Here is a 27,739-nt window from a genome sequence, read left to right as displayed (position 1 = left end):
CGACTTGACGTCATATTGCAGGGTATGACGTCACTGGTTTCAAATTAAATTACAACGCTATTTAGAAAACGATTGAGTTACTTAAAATAGATATTTAAAATATATTGTTGAATACTAGAGAGAAAATGATCAACTCAATATGCTATTTTTAATGGTTAAAAATGAATCATGATCCTCACGTACATCACGAGAACTCGCGAGAAGTAGACTTACTGAAGCCGACGAGATTAAAAAGTTGTTTCCAATGTTAAAGCACATTGAAATTATAATGGTCATAATTATAAAGTGGCACAAGCCGGGTTAATGAGAAACTGTATATCGAAGCCCGCCCCCTTGCGGTCGCAAAGTGAAATCAAGCATACTTCGTTTTTGTAATGTGTCTCCACGTGAGGGCATACATGTGTTGATGGACAGGTTGAGAGAGTGGCGGCCAATAGAAGTAATGGCTCATATCCTTTGAATCACGTTCACGTTCGTCAAATATGGCAAAACAGTGGAGACTGGACATCAATGAAAACTACTAAAAGAGTTCCTCCTGGAAAATACACGACAATAAGGTATTTTGTTTCTTGCACCTACATGTGTTGCTTGTACACGAAATTGCAAGAGAGAACTGCAATATTTTCAGCTTACAGTGCAATAGCCATTTGGTTCTAAAAACAAAAAAACAAACCCACACAGCTAAACTCACTTGTCATTGGAATATGCTTTATTTATTATGCAAATAAATGTTCTTTTGAAAAAAAAACACTAAAATTATTACAATGGAAAACCATTTTTTCAGAGTTACAGAAAAGAGACAAATGTAAATAAGAGTTTTTTCATGCCTATGCATCTATCACTCTTGTTTATCTTCCAGAGAAAAAAAAGACGAAGAAATAAAGAACTATTTTGATATGTTAATAACTACCCGAAAATATACACACAAATTCTTCATATTTAGGTACAAAAATAGCATCCCAAGTTATTTATTTATTTATTTATTTATTTTACTACAGATTTTGCTGAGCTCTGACATGAACAAGACACATTTTCTGAGCATGGATGGGATTATTTTTTAAAATTAAAGTTGAATAGTTCATTAGTTTCTCATAGTCAGACTTTATTTTATTTGAGTGTTTTATCAGTTTTTGGAGTCAGAATTCTCAGCTTTTTTTTCAGAATCTAGCAAGACTCTATTTCCACCCATTTTTTCCTAAAAACACAAATTACACAGAAAATAAATAGCGAAGACACATCGTATTAATCAAAACCTAACACTGTCAAAATTTGCATATTGGGTGATACCACTACATTGTTGGGGGTTTTTACATTGGGTGCTACCACTATGTTGTAGGGATGATAGCTGTCACTTGTATACTGATGATATTGTTTGTGTTGGGTATTTTCAAAGGGTACAAATCGAAGGTGTCTGTTAGCAGTTTAATTTCACAGAAAAAAAATGTAAGCTTTTGAAGACATATCTTGTCCATCTTTTCATTGCAAATACACACACTCAACAAACATCATCAAACAACAGTTAAATAGTAAACTACAAAATTATCAATGTCTTGCACTACTATCTACACACCCTCAGCTAAAGTTCACAAACATACCAGATGTTCATTTGCATATTACGATTCGATGGGGGACAAAACGGTGAATAATTTATAGCCAATATTTTCAAATAAATTTGTATGACACGCCTAAATATACAAATATGTCATCAGCTGAATACAATATCAAGATATACATACCAATCTCATAATAATGTAGTAAAAATATTTTTTAGACTCTTCAATATTCTATGCATGACCACCATTTTGGTTCAAAGGTTAAAAGTCAAAAGTTGCCATGCATGCAAGTTTCTGATTGGATAATGAATAGCCAATCAGTGAGTAGCAAATCTTGCTACTTTGAAACAATTTGTGACAATGTATTAAATCTACTTTGTAGACTCATGTAGTAATTTGTGATAATGTATCCTTCAAAAGAAACATTGCCGGTGTACTGCGGCAGTCATCTTTTTGAAAAACGACAACTTCGTTATGCGATAATTCAACAAAATTTCACCCTCTGTATGCATGATTTTATTGACATTCTAATGTATAAAATCTAGCCTTTATATTTATATCAATGATATATTTCTTGCATAACTGCTGCCTTCATCTACATTCTCAATGTCAATAAATTTTTCCACAAGACAACATATTTCTCTAGATGCCTTAATCAGTGATAGATTCGACTTCGGAAAAAAACTTACACTCCGGTTGTGTCCTCACAACAAAGAAAGAAAAATATGATTATCATTCCATCAAATATTCCACCAAAACTGATTTGTATACCTTATTAATAACATTTTAACCCAAAATATTAAATCGAAAATAGGGTAAGAGTATAAATTTCCTGAACCCAAAAGTATAATTTCAAAATATAAATAAACAGAAAATCAAAATTGACAATTTGAAAACAAAGTATACCCTTGTTATTTGGAGTAAAGTGGATTTATTTTACCGAGCATGATAAACACATTAATGGATAAATTCATACTTTGTGATGTGAATAACGTTTGCTATCTGTTTTGAACATGTCACGCGAAGCGATCGCAAATAAAAATAGCTAAAACAGACACAAATTAAATGTTTTAGTTTTAGGTTAATATATGCTAATGAAGTAATTACACTCATAGAAGGATGGTGTCTCAGATAGCGAGTTTTTTCAATTCGGAGTATGGTTTTATTTTTTTTACAGATTTTCATACGGTTCTAACGTACATTTTCAAAGACTTTAAGTGTTTGCACTATCTTAATTACACGGTATAAATAAAAACAAAGTAATCAATATCATCCACTTGTGTAATTTACAATATGTAACTATAATAGATTTAGTTTGTGTCTATCTTAGATTGCTGATAGTTCACTTTCCGTGGTAATATATTTGACGTCCACTAAATTATTGATAGTTCCATGGTAATATATTTGATGTCCACTAAATTGCTGAAAGTTCACTTTCCATGGTAATATATTTGACGTCCACTAGATTACTGATAGTTCACTTTCCACAGTAGTATATGTTTGATGTTTACTACATTTGCTGATATCTGACTTTCCATAGTAATATAATTGATTTTCCCTAGAATATTGATAGTTGACTTTCTGTGGTAATGTTTGAAGTCCGTTCTTAAATCTGATAGTTGTGCCGGTACTCTACGTTTTCCTCATCGGTCTCTGTTTATTCATTGTGGTCAACATAAGACTGATGTAGGACGTCAACAAATCATCCATCTTGTAACCCTGGTAACAAAAACAAACAAACAATTCATTAGCAGGTGAAGAATCATGTCATGTCCATTGTTTCTTTCCAACAAACATCTTACTTCTAATACAACTAATCAGTTATCATTTAGAGATGCCCGTAATCAGAACATCATTTTATCAGCGGTTGACAATTAAAACTGCCTTTGAAGATGCTAAAACTTTCATCAGTTTGTTTATGTCTTTGAAAGTTCATACTTGAGGGAACACTAGGGTTGCTGTAAGTTCTACACGTACATGCCTCCTCGTATGGTATATTCCCATTAATGGGGAAAAAAACAAAAGATTGCACAGTTTGACCAATGGTGGCGCTATTTAGGAGTATGTTATCATCTGGAAGTGACTGGCTGAGTACTGTAGCATACTTTAAAAAGTGCCCTTTCAGCTTGTTTCATTGTAATGTGAATTGAATGCTATACATACTAACACAGGTCAGCTGTCTCCATCGTCAATTCTTTTTAATTTTTGGAACTCAGGTTCTTTTACATACATTTGTGTAGTAATAACCCCATCAATACCCTCAGAAACAAGTTAATCTAGAGTGCTATTCATCTTTACTCACGAATGACATATTTCTGACGTTTTTTACTCACCAAAGATGTTTCACACAGTAATTTGCTGCCCTTGACCAGATTTCCAATGGTCATATGGAAGTATGTGTTACCACTACTCCAGTTAGAGATCTTAGTGAATGGGTAGGTAGCCAGTGTCTCTTTACTCCGTGGATCTATCAAATTCACTCCTAATTTGTTGATAGCAATCAGTAGGATCTCTGGGAAGCTGGGCTCAGTGGTTTGCTGTCAGAACAAAAAAATAATGGCATTTAATGAGAGAGGGATGGAAATATGATATAAGTATTGATATTTGGGTTCAGAGTACATTGTATAAAACTTAGATGTTTTTTCAGATGTGTTCCAACACAAAGCCTTTCTAAAAGACTCCACCAAACATAAATATATAATTGCCATTGAGCTAGGGAGTTTAGATTTGGGTACAATTTTTGGATAGGCACAGGGTTAGACCACCAAACATAAATATATAATTGCCATTGAGCTAGGGAGTTTAGATTTGGGTACTATTTTCGGATAGCCACAGGGTTAGACCACCTGACAAACATATAATTGCCATTGAGCTAGGGAGTTTAGATTTGGGTAAGACTTTGGGATAGACACATAACAGGGTTAGACCACCAAACATAAATATATAATTGCCATTGAGCTAGGGAGTTTAGATTTGGGTAAGCCTGGGATAGACACATAGTTCAATCCACCAACATAAATATATAATTGCCATCAAGCTAGGGAGTGTAGAGTTGGGTGGTAATATGGGATAAGCATTAGGATTAGACCACCTAACATAACGGCTACTTGTATAGCATACTTCCAATAGTCTTCTTTATTCATAATGGTCCACATATTTCACTGAAGTACACAGTACTCAATTATTTAGCAGACACAAAATAAACACAGGATGATCTCAATTATGTAAAATTACGTCAAAATAGTAACTAGATTTCACAGATCATCAGTGGTGAAGTCTATACATAGACACTGGACAAGAGTGACATACAAGGGGAAAACGCTGACTGGAATGGCTTATGGGGAAAGAAACAGATGAACATAAACTCATGAAAATGAACTAAGATGTGATACTCACAGCCTAAAAGTGATCAAGAAATTGAGAAGAGAGATAATATGATAGTTAAGTTAGCATATATGAAAATGGATGACATTATTTGCATTTTATGAAATTGATAAGTTGATAAGCAAGTTCTCTTAACATTTTACATTTCAGATTTTAACTACAGAGAAAATAACAAGAATTGCAGTTATTCTTACTTGCTCAGTCTAAATGTTATCAAGGGTGTCCACTTCTTTAGGAAAGGACGCATTTGTTGATTTTTTTCTTAGCAATGAAGTTTTCAGACAGATACACTCGTTAGAACTTCAGATGTTATGTTTAAAAGAAAAACCTTTCACCCAATCAAGTTTAATGTGACAGATTAGTGCTAACTGTGACAGGTATAACGGACTATATGATTGGTTGCTGAGAAAAATATTTGAAGCTTGATTGGTTAATTGAAAATATGTATCCAATCAAATGACATGATGCAGAACACATCTGCCTATTCCATAGAGGCAAAGTCAGCTCATCTGATTGGTTAACATGAAATGAGAAACTACTTGCAGCATGTACATGTAAATATGATATGATTACCCATAAACATGATGTTATCAACTATGTCATTGGACAATTGAAAACTTGGAGTAGTATTTCAGCCAATCAAACAAGGAGACACTTACCCTGACTTCAAAGAAAGCTGATCCAAAGGTAGGCCACCTATAGATGATTTTAAGGAAGGCAATCTTGGCTTCATCTCTTGTTTTGCCAGAATGTTTGTTGTAGACAGCAATTATGGCCTACGCAATAGAATACAAAATATAAGTGAAAGTGTCTTTTATCATAAATTCAAGTTATAGAAATAATATGAATATTTCTGGAAGGAAGAAAGTGTTGATGTGTGTGTGTGTGTGTGTGAGAGAGTTTGCATGAGACTGTGCATAGAGAGAGAGAGAGAGAGAGAGAGAGAGAGAGAGAGAGAGAGAGAGAGAGAGAGAGAGAGAGAGAGAGAGAGAGAGAGAGAAAGAGACTGTGTGTGTGTGTGTGTGTGTGTGTGTGTGTGTGTGTATCGGACTGGCTGAGTGCATGTGAGTTGGGGGCTCATTTGTAGTGAAGTGAAGGGGTACAGGGGAAGTGAAGAGTGTCAAAAAATGGAGACTTACTCTCTTCCAATCATCCTGTGATTGTGTCTTGATGAGATCTCCTGGAAGTAACTCTCGTAACATTTTACTGTAGAATGAAAAAATAGGGAAATACATACAAGTAAGTACTCTACAGTCAAGTCAATATTCATAGATTCAATAGACATTACTTTTGTACTTGTGTATTTACTGTGTATATATGTATGTTTTTCTGTGTTGCTCCAAAAGAAGTTTCCCTGTGAGGGATAATAAAGTACTAATCATAAATACAACACTTACGGAATATTAGGGAACTCTGATTTGTCGTCACCAAATCGGACTCTGTACTGTAGTGCTGCTAATTGTGTGGCTTCTTCCTTAGTACATTTGTGGTAACCCCGGAGAAGTTTAGGAAGCTCCTGAAAACAAAGAACAGTTTAATGAGTTGTTGCCATGGTAATGATACCTGGTGTTGTCACAGAAACCATCACATCTGACATAATGCTTTGACATTGATGGAACAATTGAAGATTTCACAGGATGGAATTCTACCATCTGTATGAACTGCTTTTCAAAAATGAAACATATTAGAACTAAATGTTTGATAAATCATGTTATGTACATATGACTCTGGTCAGTTTACTAAGATAGACGCAAAATAAATCTATTGTCCTTCAATGTGGTAGATTACACAAGTGCGTGATAGCAGCGCCATTGTTGTGTGATTCTAATCACTCTGTGATCAAGATATTGTAAACATTGGAAGTCCCAAAACAGCACTGCAAGTTTATGGAACTCTAAATAAACTAGCTTTCAGAGACACTTCCCTACTGAGACTATAATTAAACCAACATCCATTCAATAGCTTATCACTGTTGTATCAACATGTTGTGACAATAGTTTTAGTTTGTGTCTATCTTAGAAAACCAAAGGTTCAACTAATAGGCTCAGAATACTTGCTAATGATAATGAATGTACTTATATCCATCAATAGACTACAACCCTATGTGACTGACTTGATACAATTTTGAGTAGTTGGTTAATCTGTTGACAAAGACTGAAGTATTCTGCCAAAAATTTCAGGGTAACAATTTTCAATTTTGTGATGGGGACAAAATTAGACTTTGATTCGAAGAGATGAAGTTTCATAAGAAGAAAACAGTTTTGTGTTGGCATAAGTTTGCATACCTGGTGATAGTGGAATATACAGTCAGCGTTGGGGTCTTTGCCTGGTACTGTGTTTGTCCACAATTTCTTCATAAAAAACACTTGGTATGTTAAAACTGGCATGGTACCTGTAACCAAATTGAATTATTGTAAAGTGGAGGACATCATTCCATAGTCAGAAAGATCCAGCCGTTGGTCTGCTATGTAACCAAGTAAGCATCTGGATGTCAAACGGCTAGATCTTTCAGGATAATCACTCAGTTGTTCATTTGAATTAGATGAACAATGAATATTCATGACTATTTATCTTAAGGTAATAAGCACTTAGGAATCATGAATATTCAGAGTGCGTCTAATAAATATGTATGCCTACTAAGACCCACAACTCAAAGAACAACAGAGCTGAAAAGAGTTTCAATTTGGTGTTTCTTGGCAACCGAGTGAAATTTATGTGATGTAAAATTATGAAATGACTCTCCAGAACCTAAAGTTTATAGAAATACCTTTATTTTCTGGAGTAGTGTTCCCCTTTATATACCAATATCATACTTTGAGTTACGAATTAAAATTTCTACTCAAAGAGTCAAAACAGTTCTTGGAAGTAAATATCAATTGAAGTACACCCCTGATGATGCTGTTGAGACATCAGCGAAAATTTGAGATTTGCTTCCAAGAAATGTTTTCGACTTGTGAGTAGGAATTTTCATGGGTATGATTATGTCCATGAATATGAATTATCACAACAAACTTTATTCTAGTTATACTAAATTATCATTGCAAGCATTATCCTCATATTCATATTCACTCATTTGCTATCACTGTCATCATCCTCATATTCACATTCGTATTCACACATTCTTTACCACTGCCATCGTCCTCATATTCACATTCATATTCACTCATTTGCTATCACTGTCATTATTGTAACCATAATTTCTTAACTAGGATAGCCAGAATGTCACAAAATAAAATAAGAGTTGTCAGTATTTCCCTTTGCCCCCTCCCCTTCCCTTATTGACACTATCTCTTATTGTTATGCCCCCACCCCTTCTGACGCCACACTTTCGTCACAGCTAATTTTGATAGACTTACCATCTCTACTTGGTCTGGCCTTCCTAATCCAATCTGTCAAATGTCTGACAAAATCAAAGAAGAAATCTCCCTCTGGTACGCTGATAACTGAAAACAAATAAAATGAACAGAAGTTTCAAGCAATGGTCTAAATAATGGATGACAAATCCAGGATTATAAACAGCGCCCTCAAGCAGTGATCTAAATGGTGGACAAATTCCAACATTATCTACAGCGCCCTCAAGCTGGGGTCTGAACAGTGGAGGACGAATCAAAGATCATGAACAGTGCCCTCAAGCTGTGGTCTGACTAGTCGACAAATTCAAGATCATGAACAGCGCCCTCAAGCACTCATCTAAACAATGGAGCCAAGATTATGAACAGTGCCCTCTTGCTGTGACATTTGTAGGAAAAGCTAATTAACATTCATAATCATAATATTTTGGGTTTCAATCACATAACTTAATTCATATATTTGAGATACACTATTTATATACTAACCTTTATCAGCAATCTTGACAAATAAACTAAACCCTTCTGAAGACTTCAATCTAAGACGTGTGGCTATATTCTGACAGAAGTCTTTTGCTCTTGTACCTGAGTCAACTTCAAATGCCTGAAAAGAGAACATTTGTAATAAAGTGCACTGAAGAATAAAACATTTTACGATTGGAAAGTTCTGGTGATAAAAAACTCCAGCAAACTCACATATATCATCTTCAGTGTCACATTCAATGAATTCAACAAAGCAAATTTCTGAACAAGAAACATAATATCTAACCACTCAGATTAGACTGTTACATACATCTTAAAACCAATCAGATGGACTGTTACATACACCTTAATCAGTTTTCAGATGACCATACAGCAGAGATTTAACTGAATGAGGTCAGACCCCCTAACTTAACCAAAGTTATAGTATCTATTATTGACACCTTAGTTTACTTGATCTTACTACATACCTCATCAGTATCATCAGGAAAGTAGACTTTATGGAATATCTGTGTTGTTTTATGTTGGATAGCTTCCACTTCCACCAAATGAGGTGGATATTTCCGCTGACCATTCCGGATTGTTTTTTGTAACCGTTGTTGACAATCTACGGCAAGCTGGTGTCGTCTTGATCGTAGAATTTTGGTCACGTCTGGAAGGAGTGTCTGACTGCAGGCAAAGATACCAGTGACAAGCCACACAAGTTCCCAGCCTCTCTCCTCACTAAGTCTGTAAATAACAACACATCAACTTGGGGTTAAAACCTTTTAGATAAATAGCGCCCTCTAGTGGGTTAAAATACTACAATACAGCAGTACAGTTACCAATCACATATTCTGTTATGTAGTCCTTTATGCATGAATTATTGTCTGATGTACAGAGTGAACAAGTTGATGGCTGCAACCAATCAGAATAGCTGTTACACAAAACTCTTTCCTGTAAGCTACTTGATAATTGGCTGATCAACTGGATACTTTGATAACTACAACCTATCAGATAAACTGGTAACTGAGAAATGATTCAATGACTAACCAATCACAGAGCGTTTTACAAACCTTATTCTGTTTCCTGTAAGCTGCTTGATGATTTGACAGTAGATTTCATCTCTAAGTGGTTCATGTTTTAGGGCAGCTTCAAATATTTGATCAGTGAGTTCATTACCACTACGAGTTCTCCTTGATGGATAATCACCCATATATTTCATGAGAGGTAAGATCAAGTTAAGAAAAGAATTCTTTTCAAGAAAAATAAACAATACATCAAACTACATGTAATATCATACCATGCAGAAGCCAGGTTTAACGAGTTTAAACAGAAAATACAGAATTTACATTACGGGTCAAGACAACATTGATCCGTCTCGATGTTGTTGTTGCGGTGTTGAAATACGGTAAAAATCCAGTGCAATACATACAAATTAACCAATTATGGAACAAAATCTTATGAAGTTCTACTGCTTGAAAACATTGGAGTTAAAAGTTAGAATTTGTTCATGTCAGTTGTACTGACTATAGTGATGACAAGGAAAAACAGAACCTAGGGACAGAACCTAGGGGACAAAACATGTATTTGGACAAAAGTGACGGGTACAAAACACTCAGAACTGGCCAACTACACAGCCCTTGTGTATTTACTTCATGCTCATCACTGTAAGTGCATGGTACTTCTCTGAAACTGTTGCAACTGCTGAAATGGAATTCCGTTCCTCGAAGATTTAGTTCGAGATTTAAGTTAAATCATAACTACAACTGTGGACACTGAAGCATTAACGGAACCTGTTACAAACAGGGAAAGTAAGCAACTGAATTGGATTAATAGCATATGGCACAGTATGTTGGAAATACAGACACATATCCCATCATTTGATAAAAACAGTTGTATAGCCTTTTTACATTATACTTCACATCACAAACAAATTTAAAGTTTCCCTGACATTTCATGTACACATATAAAGAGGTCATACCATAAAACTGTTCTTATCAAACTATGAAATGTAATACAAGTCTCTGCTGTTCCAACATGCTGTGCTTTAAGTGATCCAGTTCATTTGTTTACTTTCCCTGTTTGCAACATGTTCCGTTTGTCAATTTCCTTCCACGTCAGCAGCTGTAAAGTAAAATACTTTGAAAGGATATCTAAGAAAGCTAAGACAGCTTCTTGTGCTAATTCATCACTACTGAGTAACTTCTTAAGCAGTGGTTGTCTAATCGGTTCCTTAGTATAACTCCACAGTGTGTCTTTACCTCTTCTCTTTGATAAGGTGGCTGTCAGTGTCTTCTTGGGCGGAGTTCTGTTAATGTAAAAAAATATACGTCTTTGTCTGTGTTCTATGACTACACAGTCAAAAATCACTCAACCTGAACAGATTGTCATCCAGTTGAATGGAAATGGGACTATTGATACAGTTACGTTTATATCATGTTAGATATCTACTACAATAGCATGTCAGTAAGATCAGCATTTATATATGCAACCCATGAAAAAAAACACCTTGGTGTTTGCTATGAAGTGAGCTGAGGAAAGATTTCATGCAATGACAAAATTAGGTATAAACAACATTACAACAATGGATGTAGGTTCGGGCGACGCTTTTCTCAGAGTTTATTTATATCTGTGGAAGTTATAATGTAACACTAACAGTAGTACTCCATTGTTATAACATGTAGTATTCTATCAGTAAACAGAGTTATGGGATCCTTGCTCCGAGGGTGTTTATACTTGAGTTTGAATAAAAGGACAAGTCCAAGTCTGGTTAAAACTTCTACTTTATTTGAATCTCGACGTTTCGACTGAGCACAGAAAGTCTTTTTCAAGGGCTATAAAAAACTGGAGAGCCAGGTGTTTATACTCTGATAAGTTACTGACATTAAATATACCTTTGCATGAAACTTGTCTCATTCCTGCTTACCATGAGCAGGGAAACACATCAGTGTTTTTTTGCAGGCTGTAATATATACACAGTTCTAAGACTACACTTCTAATGAAACGATGGTTCTGTAAAAAGAGAACTAGAGACTACATGTGCTAGACATTATATTTCCTTAGAATTAAGTTTTACCATATCAGAGAAAGGTAACATTTGGTGATACATAAGTTATGTACAGTCATTAAGTTCTGCCAGGTAAAATTTGACTTACCTAAAGTGATCTATTGAGAATTGTTCTAAGGTATGTGGTTTCTCCATTGGTTCTGTTTCTTGCTGCATTGCCATCTCTGTCGCACTCATCATTCTATCTGTCATGCTACTTGGCTGAATTGTAAACAAGGCCTGGCATGGAGACAAATTTACACTAAGTTAGGAGGCTACAATATGAAGGTATGTATTCTGCACAAACTTAGGGGGTATTACTGACATGCAAGATGGTTGGGAGTATACATACTAGGAAATTCAACTTCAAATTTTTGTAAGAATACATTGATTGGAACCTTGTTTTTATAGTGAAATATAAGTAGTTGGAAAGAATATTTAAATCAAATTAGTTTGTGAAAAGTTAAATTTAAGAGATTTTGTTGTTGGATCAGTTGATTTCTCAAGTGATATCATTAGGATCAGCAGTACTGTCCTTCAAAAATACCACCGCACGTCGAAGTAACATCATATCCATCGTATCATATATTACTCTGGTAATTAAGCCTTTGGTTTACTAAGACAGACACAAACTAAATCTATTGTCACTATATGTTGATACAACAGTGATAAGCTATTGAATGGATGGTTTAATTATAGTCTCAGTAGGGAGGTGTCAACAGAGTTTTATTGAATGAGCGCCATTAACTTGCTTTGCTGTTTTGGGACTTCCAATGTTTACACTTTCTTGATCACAGGGTGATTAGAATCACACAACAGAGGAACCACTATCAACCAAACCCAAAGTAAACCGAAGGCTCAATTAGCAGAGTAATATGTTTAGAAGTTTGAGAAAACTGCACACATACTACTCAAGGCTTTGAGGTCCCACTTACCACTATCTCAGGTGGTGGTTTTGTGATTGTTGGTAGAACATAAACACATTCAGCAGCAAAGTCTCCCTTCTTACCAGTCCTTTCGTTTTCACCGTAACACCAACTGTTCATGACAGAGTCACCATTTTCTTGTCCCAAGATGATTAAATCACCTTTCTGGAAGTTTAGGAATGATGAACCTTGTTCTGTAATGGGATACAAAACATCGATCACAAAAAGGGATTTTAAGTCTTGTTGCAGATGTCGCGAGTTATGCAAATATGCCTAGCAACAACGGTTGTCAAACATGTGATTGAAAAACGGCTTATTTTATTATGTTGCAATCTGCGTTACCTTGGAGTTTCATTCATGGGACATCACGTCTTTTGACACAGAGCTGGAGAAATTTCAACTCTAGACTAACAATAACAGAGACACAACAAACACAGCAGGATCCTTTGCCCAATCACACTGAACACTGATAAGCATTGCTATTCTTTCACAGTGCAATAGAAACTGGCTTTAGCTGAAAGATTACATTGACTTGATGATTTAAATGGTTTCAATTGTTTGCTTTTTTCATGATAATCAACATCATTACTTATCTGTGTTTACATCTCCACTAGATAATGTGAAATGTACACTAGCCACATCAGACCTGGACTAATGAACCTGATACAAATAGTAAAAGTAAACTCAATTGGATTAATAACACTTGCACAGCATGTTGGCAGTATAGAGACTTCTATTACATTTCATCATTTGATAAGAACAGCTGTATGGCCTCTTTACATAATACTTTTAATAGGTCACATTCACAAACAAATTTGAAGTTCCCCTGGCATTTCATATACACATAAAGAGGCCATAAAACTGTTCTTATCAAACCATGAAATGTAATACAAGCCTCTGCTGTTCCAACATGCTGTGTGAAGTGTTTTTAATCTAATTCGTTTGTTTACTTTCCTTGTTTGTAACAGCTAGTTCCATTCATCCATGCTCTGATGTCAGCAGTTGTAAAAATTGAGGTCTAATTAAACTTACCATGATTTGGTGTGTCTTGTAAAGCTACTACAAATCGTGATTTCTTTTTCAAACCTTCAAGGAAACCAACGACAAGATCTCTGATGTCTTCAGCGTTGGACGATGTGAATGTATACTCATCTCCCTTCACTGTTAGCAATGTAAAGCTTTGACCATGTGCTCTGCCAGTCCTGGTGAAGAACAAAAATACCAACAACGTCACAACAATTGAATGTGATTATACGTACCTGTAACAATATCTCATGCTAGAGGGTCAAAATAGAACTACAAGATTGACTTATTCTCAGTACCTACAATAGCATTTTACCTCATTACTATTGTAAAGAAAACCAAGTTTTTATCATTTTTGACAAACATTGAGAAGTGTGGTCTTTCATTAGAAACCACACAGGCTAAAACAGACCATTTTATAGCATAGAAGCTAAATGATTATTTATAAACATGGCACTGAATATTACTGAATATTATACCATTATAAATTCATTTTACTTTGAGCAATAGACTTATTTCAAACCAATCTCGATGTGAACATTTCTAAAAGAACTGACCGTGTTTGTGTAGTGTAAGTGTAGTAGTAATATGATACTGACAACATAGCTAATGTACATTGTAAATGTATTTTCTGATTTATCATATCAATACATGTACCTGTAGTTTATCAAACAATAAATAAAAAAACATTAGCGTTGCCAGATTACTGTAAACGTGGTCTAAAGATGTTCATATCATTATCAACAACAACAGAGTCGCCATGAATTGTATGTACATCTACATACTAAGTCCTGAACAGAGCTATGCTGGTCTTTCATATTAATGTATATGTATTCATTCCACGTCATCTAAATCCTCCGTCATTCACCCAATTTCCTTTCACATTATATGCATGTAAACACTAGTTCATCTAGACCTCCTGTCACTCATCACGCTATATGTATTTAAATTGCTGATTCAGAGAACAGAGATGCTAAAACTAACACGTATGTCTATATACCTGTCTGTAGCCTGCTTATAAACAAAGGTATACCGACTGTCCTTTCACATTTATACAACCCATAACACCAAAGTAAAGTGTTTTCTGTATGTACCACAATCATTTATAGCATCCATATCAAGTACAACCCATAACACCAAAGTAAAGTGTTTTCTGTATGCACCACAATCATTTATAGCATCCATATCAAGTGTAAAAGTATACTTTTTCATTTGCTAATTGACAACATTAAAAAGGCCACATGCTAGGCTTGTAAATAAACCAATTGAAACAGTATACTTTTACACTTGATATGAATGCTATAAATGAGTGTAGTACATAGAGAAAGTGCTTTACTTCAGTGTTACTCATTGTATATATGTATACACTACATTACCTACATCCACTCTTCAAACTGTTGAAGTTTTCAGAAAATGTGTTACACATATGTCTATAAACCCGTCTGTAGCCTGCTTATAAACAAAGCTATACCCACTGGTCTTTCACATTCATATATATATTGACTATATCTCATTTAAATTCTGTGACTAATCTAGTAAAACTGCTGATTCAAACAGTGCATGCTTTCACAGACTGTTACTATGGATAACTGGTAACAATACCTAGGTCCATACTAATCCTACAACATATGTAACAGCTGGTGACTTTATCACTGTAAGGTCAGATAAACAACTAGCTATCATACACGTACACAAATCATTTTAGAATAGGCCTTTCCAAAATTTGCCATGGTGGCGCTCTACTTCCTGTCTGTGTGTACCTTGGGGGTATACATGGTATAGGTTACTTGCATGATTAATCATAGAGCACTGCTGCTTTCCTCAATGTCTGAACAATTTGAAAAACATCCCTGATTTACATTTCTACAGAATACCAAGGGACAAAGCTCTTAAGAAATGGTACTATGAGGTGATGATACCCTTAATTTGAGTGAGGGCGCTGTATTCTCAATTTCCTGTTTGCAGTCTGCAATTGCCTATTCAGTAGTATTGATTGATTTGTTTTCACTCTACTACATGTACAAGTACATTATTTTGTTAAGGACAGACTGTCTAGAATATAAAATCTATCTACGTTCCCTACGTATTTTAGCAGGGTTTCTCAACAAAATTATGGTATAAGATAGGGAAATCTCTGCAAAAGTTATATTGAATAATGTGATGTACTTCCTTAACAAATGTAGTACAACTGGAAAGTTTACACTGCAATATCTATCTTACCTGCTACTTGAAACTTGATAAAATAATAGTGCCAACATATCTCACAATAGGGTGTTATTCATCTAAAAAGTCTTATTAGAAATATTGTGATTATGTGCTAGGTTCTACCACCAGGGTAAAGCAACTCTTTTTTTTTCTCTTCTTCTTTTTTTTTTTTTTTTTTTTTTTTTTACAGATTTTTAAAAAACTTTAGAACCTGACACTGATCTTACCTGCTACTTGAAACTTGTGTGATTTCTGGGAAGGTAAGCTCTAACAAGACTTGTTCTTGGTCATCCACGACGTAGACACCAGTCCAGTTGACAGCAATAATCACATCATTCTTTGGAAGGCTTGGTCCGGAAAACTTGTATGCTTCATAAAATCTAGAGAACAGCAGAGGCCACTTGAACCTGGCATAGTTGACGACATCCTCCTTGACCTTCAACTTCTCTACTCCTTCTTTGACATAGTAACTCTATAAATGAAATCACACCAATTATAAGTAGACATAAAAGTGGTCATATGGACGAGGATTGGTCATTTATTTATTTTGGATTTTTAATTTATAAAACCATTTTATCATGGCTTCCTACTTGAAAAATTTATGTGAAAAAAACACATGCCAAGTCCTTGTTTGTAACTCCATAAATTGCAAAATCATAATAAATATGTAAAATGTTTAGTATTGTACGTACAATAACTTTTTTACATATTTTTTATCTTTTTTTGCAATTTATTTGCTGGCTTTACTATTAGGCATTGTAGTGGAAATGATGCGACCATAGAGATGGACCCCAAAAGTCCTCTAAGAAAGTCCTGTTTGCGTAACATTCCGAGTAATAATTCTATTAAAAATTCTTTATTAGAAACAAAGTTTAAAGGGGAACACCACTCCATGAAATGGAGACATTTTTATAAACTATGGCTCCCGAGATTCATTTCATAATTTTGTATCACCTACAATTACTTGTGATTTCATAGACACATAAAGTTGATCATGTGCCTTTATAAGGTATCTTTGCTATGGCCACATTGCATCATGGGAGTCAGCAGAAATAATTATTCATGGTTGAACAATGAATATGCATGACTCCTAAGTTCTTATGCCCTTCAGTGTAAACACCTCTCATGAATATTCACTGCTTTCGCTCCAGTCATAGCACTGTCTGGAATGTACGTTGTCAAGACACTTACCCTAGTGTGTTCAGCAATGACCATTTGAGCCCATCGTTCTATAGTTTTAGATCCTGTCATAGCACTGTCTGGAATGTACGTTGGTAGACACTTACCCTAGTGTGTTCAGCAATGACCATTTGAGCCCATCGTTCTATAGTTTTAGATCCTGTCATAGCACTGTCTGGAATGTACGTTGGTAGACACTTACCCTAGTGTGTTCAGCAATGACCATTTGTGCCCATCGTTCTATAGTTTTAGATCCTGTCATAGCACTGTCTGGAATGTAGGTTGGTAGACACTTACCCTAGTGTGTTCAGCAATGACCATTTGAGCCCATCGTTCTATAGTTTTAGATCCAGTCATAGCACTGTCTGGAATGTACGTTGGTAGACACTTACCCTAGTGTGTTCAGCAATGACCATTTGAGCCCATCGTTCTATAGTTTTAGATCCTGTCATAGCACTGTCTGGAATGTAGGTTGGTAGACACTTACCCTAGTGTGTTCAGCAATGACCATTTGTGCCCATCGTTCTATAGTTTTAGATCCTGTCATAGCACTGTCTGGAATGTACGTTGGTAGACACTTACCCTAGTGTGTTCAGCAATGACCATTTGTGCCCATCGTTCTATAGTTTTAGATCCTGTCATAGCACTGTCTGGAATGTACGTTGGTAGACACTTACCCTAGTGTGTTCAGCAATGACCATTTGTGCCCACCGTTCTATAGTTTTAGATCCTGTCATAGCACTGTCTGGAATGTAGGTTGGTAGACACTTACCCTAGTGTGTTCAGCAATGACCATTTGTGCCCACCGTTCTATAGTTTTAGATCCTGTCATAGCACTGTCTGGAATGTACGTTGGTAGACACTTACCCTAGTGTGTTCAGCAATGACCATTTGTGCCCATCGTTCTATAGTTTTAGATCCTGTCATAGCACTGTCTGGAATGTACGTTGTCAAGACACTTACCCTAGTGTGTTCAGCAATGACCATTTGTGCCCATCGTTCTATAGTTTTAGATCCTGTCATAGCACTGTCTGGAATGTATGTTGGTAGACACTTACCCTAGTGTGTTCAGCAATGACCATTTGTGCCCACCGTTCTATAGTTTTAGATCCTGTCATAGCACTGTCTGGAATGTAGGTTGGTAGACACTTACCCTAGTGTGTTCAGCAATGACCATTTGTGCCCATCGTTCTATAGTTTTAGATCCTGTCATAGCACTGTCTGGAATGTACGTTGGTAGACACTTACCCTAGTGTGTTCAGCAATGACCATTTGAGCCCATCGTTCTATAGTTTTAGATCCTGTCATAGCACTGTCTGGAATGTAGGTTGGTAGAAGGCCAAGGAGACGGTCATAGTTCATGTCTTTTCCATACTCTACGTAATACTGCTGTGCTGCAATTGCTGCTAGGTCGGAATCCTGTACACATAGCAAAATACACAATTAGAAGTAGGAATTTGTCAATGAAAAACACTCTTCCATTCACGAAATGATGCAAACAGATGTATGGAAATTGTATGTAGTGGAATAGCAGTTGTCATCTATCACCAGAGGGCGATATTCATGTTAAAGGAATATTGGTAAACTTTTTCACAACTACTCTTTCTAAATTCTACTGCTATGACCTGCCACTAGAGGGTGCTATACATTGTAAAGGCACATCCCTCATACCTCCAAACTCAGATATTGCTAAAACCCATCACTTGAGAACCCTACACACTTTAAAGTACTGATCTTATGTTTTCACACCCACTTCTCTTCTGTAAGATATCACAAGGGGGCGCTGTAGCCATCGCCCATCATATACCACTAGAGGGCACTATTCACATAATGGTGTTACACAGCCTTACCTTTTCACATCTGTACTCTCCAAACTTAATTCCTCTGACCACTTGTTGGTAGATAAGGTTAGTACCGACTGGGTCATCACTTGGATCATGCCAAGGTGCAAATATTTCTTTACGGAAGAACAAACGCCAAGGTGCATTACGCTCTTGTGCACCTTGTTCCTTTGCATACTGCTCACATTGTGAGATGGCGTCCATGACGTGATCACTACCACTGCCAAGTGACGAGACCTGAAAAGTGAAAATTTCATTATTTTCAACATGCTCCTTTAATGAGATATTAGATATGGGTGTAAAGTTCTCTTACAATTTCTAACGGTCTCGATAACAATGAAAATTTCATATATCACTTGAGTTATCTTTCATATATGAATAATGCTAAGTACTACCAGCTTACAATAAGCCATTTTTCATCTCGCGGCAGACCTCACGAGATCCTATGTGAGCCGTTGCATCCATATCAACCACGTGAGGGTGGTTAAGCTGAAAGTGTCAAATACTTAGCAACACTATTGTTCTCAACATCATCACACATGGCCATGGCGAAAGCTTGACCATGATCACATGTTTGACAACCTTTGTTGCTAGGCATATTTGCATATCTCCTGAAATCTGCAACAAGATGTATGTAAACATAAGTATCAAAACTGTCTACAATTGTCAACATAGAAATCTCTTTACCTTGTCAAAGAGTGCAATGTAGAGAGAGAAACCAAACTGGTCTTTGAGTCCGATCTTGTCTGCCAGCTGACCACACAGTTCTCTGGCTGTGGTAGCTGAGTCAGCTAACAATGTCTTGGTTGTACCATCCATGAAAGTGATAGGTAACATCAGTGGTTTCTTGGACTTGGTTGCCTGTTAAACATCAAAAGACAAAAATATTTAGACTTGGTAGGAATATACCGACTTTGTACATCTTAATCAGATATAGGACATCTACGCTGATATCACACTGGTAGTTAAGCCTTTGGTTTTCTAAGATAGTTAGGGGTGCTCACCTGAAGTTCTAACCAGCTAGGTGGTTGATTCCTGGTACCATTAGCAAAAGTTCTTCTCAGTCTCTCTTCACAGTATGGTGCGTAGCCTGGAGGTCCTTCACTAATAAAACACCTTAGGTACTTCACAAACTGAAATAAAAAATTTAATTAAAAAAAAATTTGACATTAAAATAATATATTGATGACTCTCACTGTACTATTATTGTTATCATTATAATTTGGGTTTTTGTCTTATAAATTTTGACAACTTTAACAATTTGAAACTGGAAATTTTGTGAGCTGGCTGATATTTTGTCGTAACTTGCATAACATAACTTACCCTGTCTGATGGTGCAAAACATCCAACACATAATGAGATCAAAATCCATCCTCTAGCATGACTACTCTTGGAAGGATTCTGAGTCAACTGTTTACATATCTGACAATAGATTTCATCTCTGCAAAGAAAAGACAAACAAAACATAGACTTCAAACAGAGTTCAAACAATTCTTCTAACTTCTGATAAGACTTTTACTATTCCAGTCAAAGCAGTCACAAACGATAAAACACTGACTGTAACTAATTTTTAAAATAAAAGGGAGTAAAAGTTTCAGCAGCAATCACTTGACAGAAACATAACCCATGCCTTTACAGCAAAAGGTGCAATTCTTCCAATTACCTAGCTACATTCGCCTAAGGCCAAATAAAAAATAGTGTGTTTCCAATAACACGACCGGCCATAGTTTAAGCCCCTGACCCTAAACATTGTTTTCCCAAGGTAAAAGGTAAAATAGTAACAATTTACGTCTATTTATGTGTACACCTTCATGCCTGTGGTCACTTTTTAAAAATTCGTATTCCAGAGAGAAACCAGGTCTTTTTAGACTATAACAGTACAGTCTGCATAACGTGTTTGTCTACTTGTCAACTGCTAACAACTGCTAACAACTGCTATAACTCCTGACAACTGCTATAACTCCTGACAACAGCTATAACTCCTGACAACTGCTATAACTGCTAACAACTGCTATAACCCCTGACAACTGCTAATAACTACTATAACTCCTGACAACTGCTATAACTACTAATAACTGCTATAACTGCTAACAACTGCTATAACTCCTGACAACTGCTAATAACTACTATAACTCCTGACAACTGCTATAACTCCTAACAACTGCTATAACTGCTAACAACTGCTATAACTCCTGACAACTGCTAATAACTACTATAACTCCTGACAACTGCTATAACTACTAATAACTGCTAAAACAGCTAACAACTGCTATAACTGCTAACAACTGCTATAACTCTTGACAACTGCTATAACTCCTGACAACTGCTATAACCCCTAGTCACTAACTTTACTCTTACCTTAGTTCTGGTTTCAGTATACCATGTCCAATGATAAAATGTAATTTTTCTAGATTGGAAGTTGGTCTGTCAATGATCATTTTATTACTGTTATACTCCGCTGGAAGTTGTTCTCCATCTTGTAACTTCTGATACACTTCCTCTGTCAATTTAGATTTTTTCTTTAGTGTCAGAGATACCAGCTTTCTTCGGACACTGTTCTTGCCTTTGTTTGGCACCGCCTACAAAAAATATTTATACAGGGACAAAATTAACACCAAAGTAAAGTTTTGGGATTACCAAAACAATGACAACGAAAAACAAAGTGTTGAAAATTGTTCCATCTAAACAAAGCAGTACAGTGGTTCTTACATGGAAGTTTCATAAAGATGGGAACAGTGCTAAAAAGGATCTGTGATGCAGTAAAGAAGTTATTTATATCAATTTTCCCCCCAGGGCAAGAGTGAGGCCTCCATGCCCCATTGACTTAGCATAGCATACTTACACTTTCATCATCCATGTACTGTGCCGCCTCCAACGCTTCTTTTCTTCCTCTATTTCTACCTAATGTATCATAGATCTTGGACATCATGGATTTCCCACCCTGAAAATCAAGACACTTGTTTGTTAACAATTAATTATCTACTCCAACATTCATTACTCCAGCATTACATCAAACAAGTGCAGATTCACACAATATTTGACTGATCATGAGTAACTGCCAAGAATACAGAAGCTTCCACAAAACAGATAATGGGTCAAGAGATGTAAACTTCACAAAATTTCTCTGTTCCTTGAAAGACTATATTCAGTTTATCCATAGACATACACAAAGATGAATGGTTTATCTATGGATGTAATATTAATATCAACCACCCATGGAGTTGGGGACAATCTCACGATGTCACACAAGCACTGTGAGGTCATCTTTGAAGCTTCCAAACTAACAAGCTTTATTTGGCATGTATTTGATAAAAGAGTTTGCAAGATAGAAGGTACAAGAAATAGACCACATTTGTTTTTGAGTGTCAAGGAAGTTTTTGAAAATAAGAATATTTGATGGGCAACTGAGTGACAGCTAGAATATCAACCTGTTTGGCTTGAAGAGCTCAACAAGTTTGCCTCTACACAAAAGAGAGCTCAGAACCTCAGATCAAAACAGAGTTTATCATCATTTAATGTTATGATGTTACTGGTTCATCACAGCTCAGAGAGTGCTGAATGTTAAAATAAAAGGTATAGTTTTAACAAATTGGCTGAATGGGTGACAAAGTAGGTGTGTGTGTGTGTGTGTGTGTGTATGTGTGTGTGTACCAAGTATTCATGTGTATTTTGTAGCTGAGCATGTGCTTTCATGCATATATATCAACCTGATTAAAATCTGATTTAACTTGAGCTACTATGATACTGGGTCAGATGTGGAGAAAGGTGATCACTCCAAGAACAACAACATTGAAAACAAAGATCAATATACAAAAAGAACTAGAGGTAAATAAATAAACGGACACTTAATTCCAACATCAGATTTTAATCAGATTTGGTATGTTGCGTGTGTGTGTTGCCCTTTACAAGAGTGTGTGGGTTTAGTAAACATTACCACTTGTTACAAACCATTCAACTAAATATTCCAATATTAAGATAAACCTACCCTTTCTCCCATTGAGGTATGGTACTTTGGTTCTGGTAGGTCTCCCATAAACCTAAGAATCATAATCCATACAGCCATGGCCGCCTGTCAGAAGGAAAATAACACAACAACAAAATCAACATGTGATACCTTCTTTTTGGTTTATATGACGTCTGATTTTGGACTAACAGAGAGCTCAGAACCTCAGATCAAAACAGAGTTTATCATCATAATGTTATGACGTACTGGTTCATCACAGCTCATAGAAGTGACTTTTATAACATTTCCAAAATTGACAGACTTTGTGCTGTTCTGTTTGACATTCTTAATAATTGTTTCCGTTAAGGAATGTGTTACTAATTCTGAAGGTGGCTTGACAACAAAGGAGAAGAAAGGTCTTAAGCTGTGACGATTCAAATCAATACTTCTTGAACTTGTTTTAAGAATTGAAAGTGAACTTGTTTTACATTGAAATTCAGTAGGTACAGCTATACACATCAGTCTACCCATACATAGATATTTGGAAACTGGCTATATATGTAGAACTTTCTTAGTTAAAGTTTAAATTATTTATCAATAAGAAATTTGTTGTGAAGACTGATGACAAGATCTGTATACAGATATTCTGTATAGATCTAATTATCTATCTATATACACACACACATACGAGCGCACGCACGCACGCACGCACGCGCGCGCACGCACACACACACACACACACACACACACACACACACACAAACACAATCTATATATATTCATTTGGACATTGTCACATTTCTGATTAAACATGAAAAAATCTGTGTTTCTGTAAATTACAGTAGTTTTGTACCATGCAAGTGAGAAACTAATGATAGACAAGAAATATAAGATAACATCATACCAGTCCATCTTGTTCTGTGGGTACATCTAACAATGTCTGTTTGAGAGGTCTTCTGATGTATGATGCTGTAGCATTGCCTGTGAAGTAGGTAGCAGCAAACTTAGCAAACTTGTAATCAGATATGTCTTCTTCAGCTTCTGGAACAGGTAATCTCATCATAGGGTCATCTAGACCTCTCTGTAAGGCCTCACTACGTGAACTCTCCAAATCCTGTCAAGATAATTATACATCATCTTTCTGAATTCTGTCATGCAGATGTATAAATATACACATAGATACAGAAAAACAGCCAAATATTAAACTTACATGCACTTACAGGCACACACACACACACACACACACACACACACACACACACACACACACACTCTCTCTCTCTCACTTTCTTTCTCTCTCCCTCCAATTTACCTCTCCACATATTTCTTGACCATCTACCTTTCTGCCTGCCCTCTCGATTTCTTTTTCTTCCTCTCCCTCCCCCTCTTTATATTTCTTTAACACTCTCCTTTTATCTCTCTGTCTCCCCCCCCCCCCACTCTTTCCCCTACTTCCAAAACATTACATACCTCAAATCCCTTTGGTCCAGGTCCTTGTTGAAGTCCTTGATCTGGTAAAAATCCAAACATTTCTTCTACCACCTTAGAGTCATCCACTGGTTGATCTCTGCGTTTCTCTGCTGCAGCAATAGCAGCAACTTTAGCAGCTCTCTCTTCTTTCTCTCTGGCTTCCGTCTCAGCCTCTTCCTGCTCCATTTGAAGCAACTTCATCTGTAGAAAAAAATAACCATTTATTGTTAGATTCTTTTCACATGATATGATGATAGACCCTAAAACACGGTGTAGTGTAGCTGCCCGTAGCAGACACAGAAAGGGACTGTGCTCCCAAAATAGAGTGGTGTAACCCCCTTTCTGATATGTGGTAGTCCCCTGTGTCAATTGAGAGAAGCCTGCCCTCTATGGCTGAAGACCAGTACTCATGAGAAGCCTGCCCTCTATGATGTAAGACCAGTCAAATGAATACAAGACCCAACATAGATAACAGGAACTTTATAAAGGAAAGAACTTTCAGAAACCCATACTTAATTATTTTCATACCTAACAAGACCTGTTGATTTATGTGGGATTTGTCTTGTGCAAGAGAGAGCCACTGTATGCAGGTTACTTTGAGTTTTTTCTCCATAATGTCCAACCCACCCACAACAAAAAACACATGTACACATCATAATTAATCAGACAACTGAAATTATTACTATATTACTCAGTGTTTTTGCTAAGGGTGGTATTAAAGTAGGTAAAATCTATCTGTGTTCCCTAACAAAAATTACCATAGACTCTATAAGAAACATTACAATTTTTTTTACCCCTTTCGGCCTTACTGTTATCGGGGTTCCCCATCTTAACAAAAATACTGTTACTGTTACACATTGTACATCACTCTTCATTAAAAAATCATTTTGATATTGATGATACAGCAATTGTTGAGAACTCAAAATGTAGAGTGGTTGTTGGTATTTTACCTGCATAATCTTAGCGGCCTCCTGCTTAGCTTTCTTCGTTCCCATAGCTTTCTTTAATCTGGTTTCCTCTTCTTTTCGGATTCTCTCAGCTTCCTTACGTTTGATGTGCTGTTACAAAAGACAAGTATATCCAGTTTATATAATGAAATCAAGTCTTGATAGAGATATTACGATGCGTGACTATAATTTTCATGCTCTTGTCAAAAGAAAGTGTAAACTTTTGTTGTGATCATGTACTTTTAGGTTTGTTTCATTTTCATTTAGTGTTTCTGAATATTGATTGGCACCTTGCGAAGTCACACCCTTCAGTTAATTACAGATATGTTGATGGACTCCAAGACCTACAGGGTACAGACAGGTGTAGTATGTAGTGACACCATTCAAGGGCCATAAACCCATATTATCTAATATGAGCTTTCTTTTAACACCTTGACCAATGACCTTGAAAGACTTTGTCAAGGTCAAATGCCAATTTCGGTTATCTTCATAGCGTTTTGAATCAACCGTTAAACTCAGATACCAAGATTTTCTGGTTTTGATTTTCTTACCTCCATTCTGATTTTCTTGTACTGTCTTTTAGCTAGAACCATTCGGAATCCCGATTGAATCTTGACAACAGCCCAGCGTTGCTTAGCAACATATCTACGAACCAAATACCCGCGACAATGTCTCTGTAGATGGAAATGATAATCGTGAACATAAAAGTTGTAAGTAATTTCATTCAGGACTTGGCAGTGATGAATGTAGATTATTTCTGAATCAGTAATGCCTAATGAAAGGAGTTTTTCACTTGAAGTTTTTACTGGAACGAAATATCACAGAAAATGGTGAAAATTACTGCAGATTGAAATTGCTGTTTGCATTGTAATGTATTATACCAAAGAGAATGTGTGAAATCATCAATTCTTGTTTATTGTTACCAAAGCTTAATTTGAAACCTAAGGTCTCCTGGAAAAAGCCTGTCTATGCGTGAGACCAGTACAGTCTGAATTTCAAGCTGTTTTTGCACTCAATTGACCAAAGAAAGAATATGAGTTTTATTATGAGAACCTGTCCAGTATATTATGATGTGTAGAGAAAGTCATTTGTTACTTATAACACACATATATACATTATACACATTATATTTTGTTACATTACAGGTGTTCAAAGTGTACAAGCTCTACTATTTCTGTAATACAGGGATGTGTTATATACTTACCTGTAGGTGAATCATTCTGCTTCTGACAAACTGGTACTGATACGATAATTTTCTAGCTCTCACTAAGGCCTGTAGTCTCATGTAACCACGCTGCATCTGTAATTGAAGGAATACACCAAATGTAATTCTAATATGAGAGATTGACAATACTGTACAATATTTTACTTTATTGGTGGGGACAAAATGTCATATCGGGCTTATTTATTTCCTTGAAGATTCCAGTTTCTTGTCCTATATGAATGAAGTTCATTTATTGAGGTTGTGCGACACTGTGCGATCATCCCTTGGTGCAAGATATACTGGTAACAAAACTGGTCATCTTCTGAACAGTGGAAATAAACAGTGAGAACTGACTCAAGACAAAGTTTGAAACCACAAAAACAACTCTTCCATTTCTTTCATCAATGTCAGGGCTCAAAATTAACAGTAGTCCTGTGTCCACAGACTATCAATTCTTGCCATTGGGCTACCATAATTGGCAGCTTGTAGCCCACTGAGGCTATCACTGATCATGTGATGATTTAAAGGATAGAATATTTATGGACATAAAAGTATTTTAATAACAAACATATTTTCAATAGAAGAACTCTGTTTTCAGTTCAGGAATATGGGACTACTGGTCACCATCCTTGGGCTACCACTTTCTGAAATCGGTAGCCCACTGGGACTGCCATAGAAAAAAGTTAATTTGAGCCCTGAATGTCTTATGTGATGTCAACTTACAGCAAGGTATCGCCTTCTCTGTGCATATCCTCTCCAAAACTTCTGAATGGTGACAGAATCTCTCTTCATCTTAAGGAATTTCCTTCTATAATGCCAGCCACGGACCACCTTCTGTATAATGATAACCTTCTGAGATAGTGCAGTGTCTCTGGCTTGCTCCAAGATCAAATCATGGGCATCCTGTACAGTTGAAAGATGAGCGTTACAAATAGTAGAAATCACAAAACTTAGCAAACAGAGATTTACACTTTAATACTTATTCCGAATGTCTTATTTAGATAGTAACAAAATAATACCAGGTTTTACACAGTTTACTTGGATCGTGCTGTAATTTCAGTGGTTTTTTCAAAAAAACTAAGACATCATTCCAGAGGGCTTCTGAGTAACTACACTGGAAAAAGAGATGTTCATGAGTTTCTATAGCAGTTTTACAAAAAGTACACAAAGGGGATGGATATTTTTCTGGATTAAACTTATGAAGTTGAC

General features: G+C 36.1%; 1 protein-coding gene across 1 annotated transcript in view; it reads right to left on the bottom strand.

The window, feature by feature from the left end:
• Positions 1 to 708: 708 nt before the first annotated feature.
• LOC144442373 (myosin-VIIa-like) overlaps positions 709 to 27,739 on the bottom strand; it is a 69,041-nt gene continuing 42,010 nt past the window's right edge. The window contains exons 16-44 of the mRNA XM_078131701.1: positions 27,254 to 27,433; positions 26,531 to 26,626; positions 25,878 to 26,000; positions 25,330 to 25,437; positions 24,380 to 24,580; positions 23,814 to 24,023; positions 22,952 to 23,035; positions 21,809 to 21,907; positions 21,325 to 21,545; positions 20,290 to 20,407; positions 19,971 to 20,099; positions 19,654 to 19,827; positions 18,976 to 19,203; positions 18,374 to 18,544; positions 16,174 to 16,418; positions 13,751 to 13,920; positions 12,728 to 12,912; positions 11,902 to 12,032; positions 10,900 to 11,054; positions 9,820 to 9,973; positions 9,235 to 9,493; positions 8,774 to 8,888; positions 8,294 to 8,380; positions 7,223 to 7,329; positions 6,335 to 6,453; positions 6,077 to 6,143; positions 5,597 to 5,713; positions 3,887 to 4,090; positions 709 to 3,272 (exon numbers count right to left, since the gene is read on the bottom strand). Of these exons, the coding sequence (XP_077987827.1) occupies positions 3,186 to 3,272; positions 3,887 to 4,090; positions 5,597 to 5,713; positions 6,077 to 6,143; positions 6,335 to 6,453; positions 7,223 to 7,329; positions 8,294 to 8,380; positions 8,774 to 8,888; positions 9,235 to 9,493; positions 9,820 to 9,973; positions 10,900 to 11,054; positions 11,902 to 12,032; positions 12,728 to 12,912; positions 13,751 to 13,920; positions 16,174 to 16,418; positions 18,374 to 18,544; positions 18,976 to 19,203; positions 19,654 to 19,827; positions 19,971 to 20,099; positions 20,290 to 20,407; positions 21,325 to 21,545; positions 21,809 to 21,907; positions 22,952 to 23,035; positions 23,814 to 24,023; positions 24,380 to 24,580; positions 25,330 to 25,437; positions 25,878 to 26,000; positions 26,531 to 26,626; positions 27,254 to 27,433 (4,344 nt within the window). The 3' untranslated portion in view covers positions 709 to 3,185. The remainder of the gene's footprint in view (positions 3,273 to 3,886; positions 4,091 to 5,596; positions 5,714 to 6,076; positions 6,144 to 6,334; positions 6,454 to 7,222; positions 7,330 to 8,293; positions 8,381 to 8,773; positions 8,889 to 9,234; positions 9,494 to 9,819; positions 9,974 to 10,899; positions 11,055 to 11,901; positions 12,033 to 12,727; positions 12,913 to 13,750; positions 13,921 to 16,173; positions 16,419 to 18,373; positions 18,545 to 18,975; positions 19,204 to 19,653; positions 19,828 to 19,970; positions 20,100 to 20,289; positions 20,408 to 21,324; positions 21,546 to 21,808; positions 21,908 to 22,951; positions 23,036 to 23,813; positions 24,024 to 24,379; positions 24,581 to 25,329; positions 25,438 to 25,877; positions 26,001 to 26,530; positions 26,627 to 27,253; positions 27,434 to 27,739) is intronic.

The sequence above is a fragment of the Glandiceps talaboti genome, chromosome 11 (genome assembly GCF_964340395.1).
Source record: "Glandiceps talaboti chromosome 11, keGlaTala1.1, whole genome shotgun sequence".
In the NCBI taxonomy this organism is placed as follows: Eukaryota; Metazoa; Hemichordata; class Enteropneusta; family Spengelidae; genus Glandiceps; species Glandiceps talaboti.
Note: the sequence above shows the minus strand (reverse complement) of the source record. Positions and strands in the feature narration are given on the sequence as shown.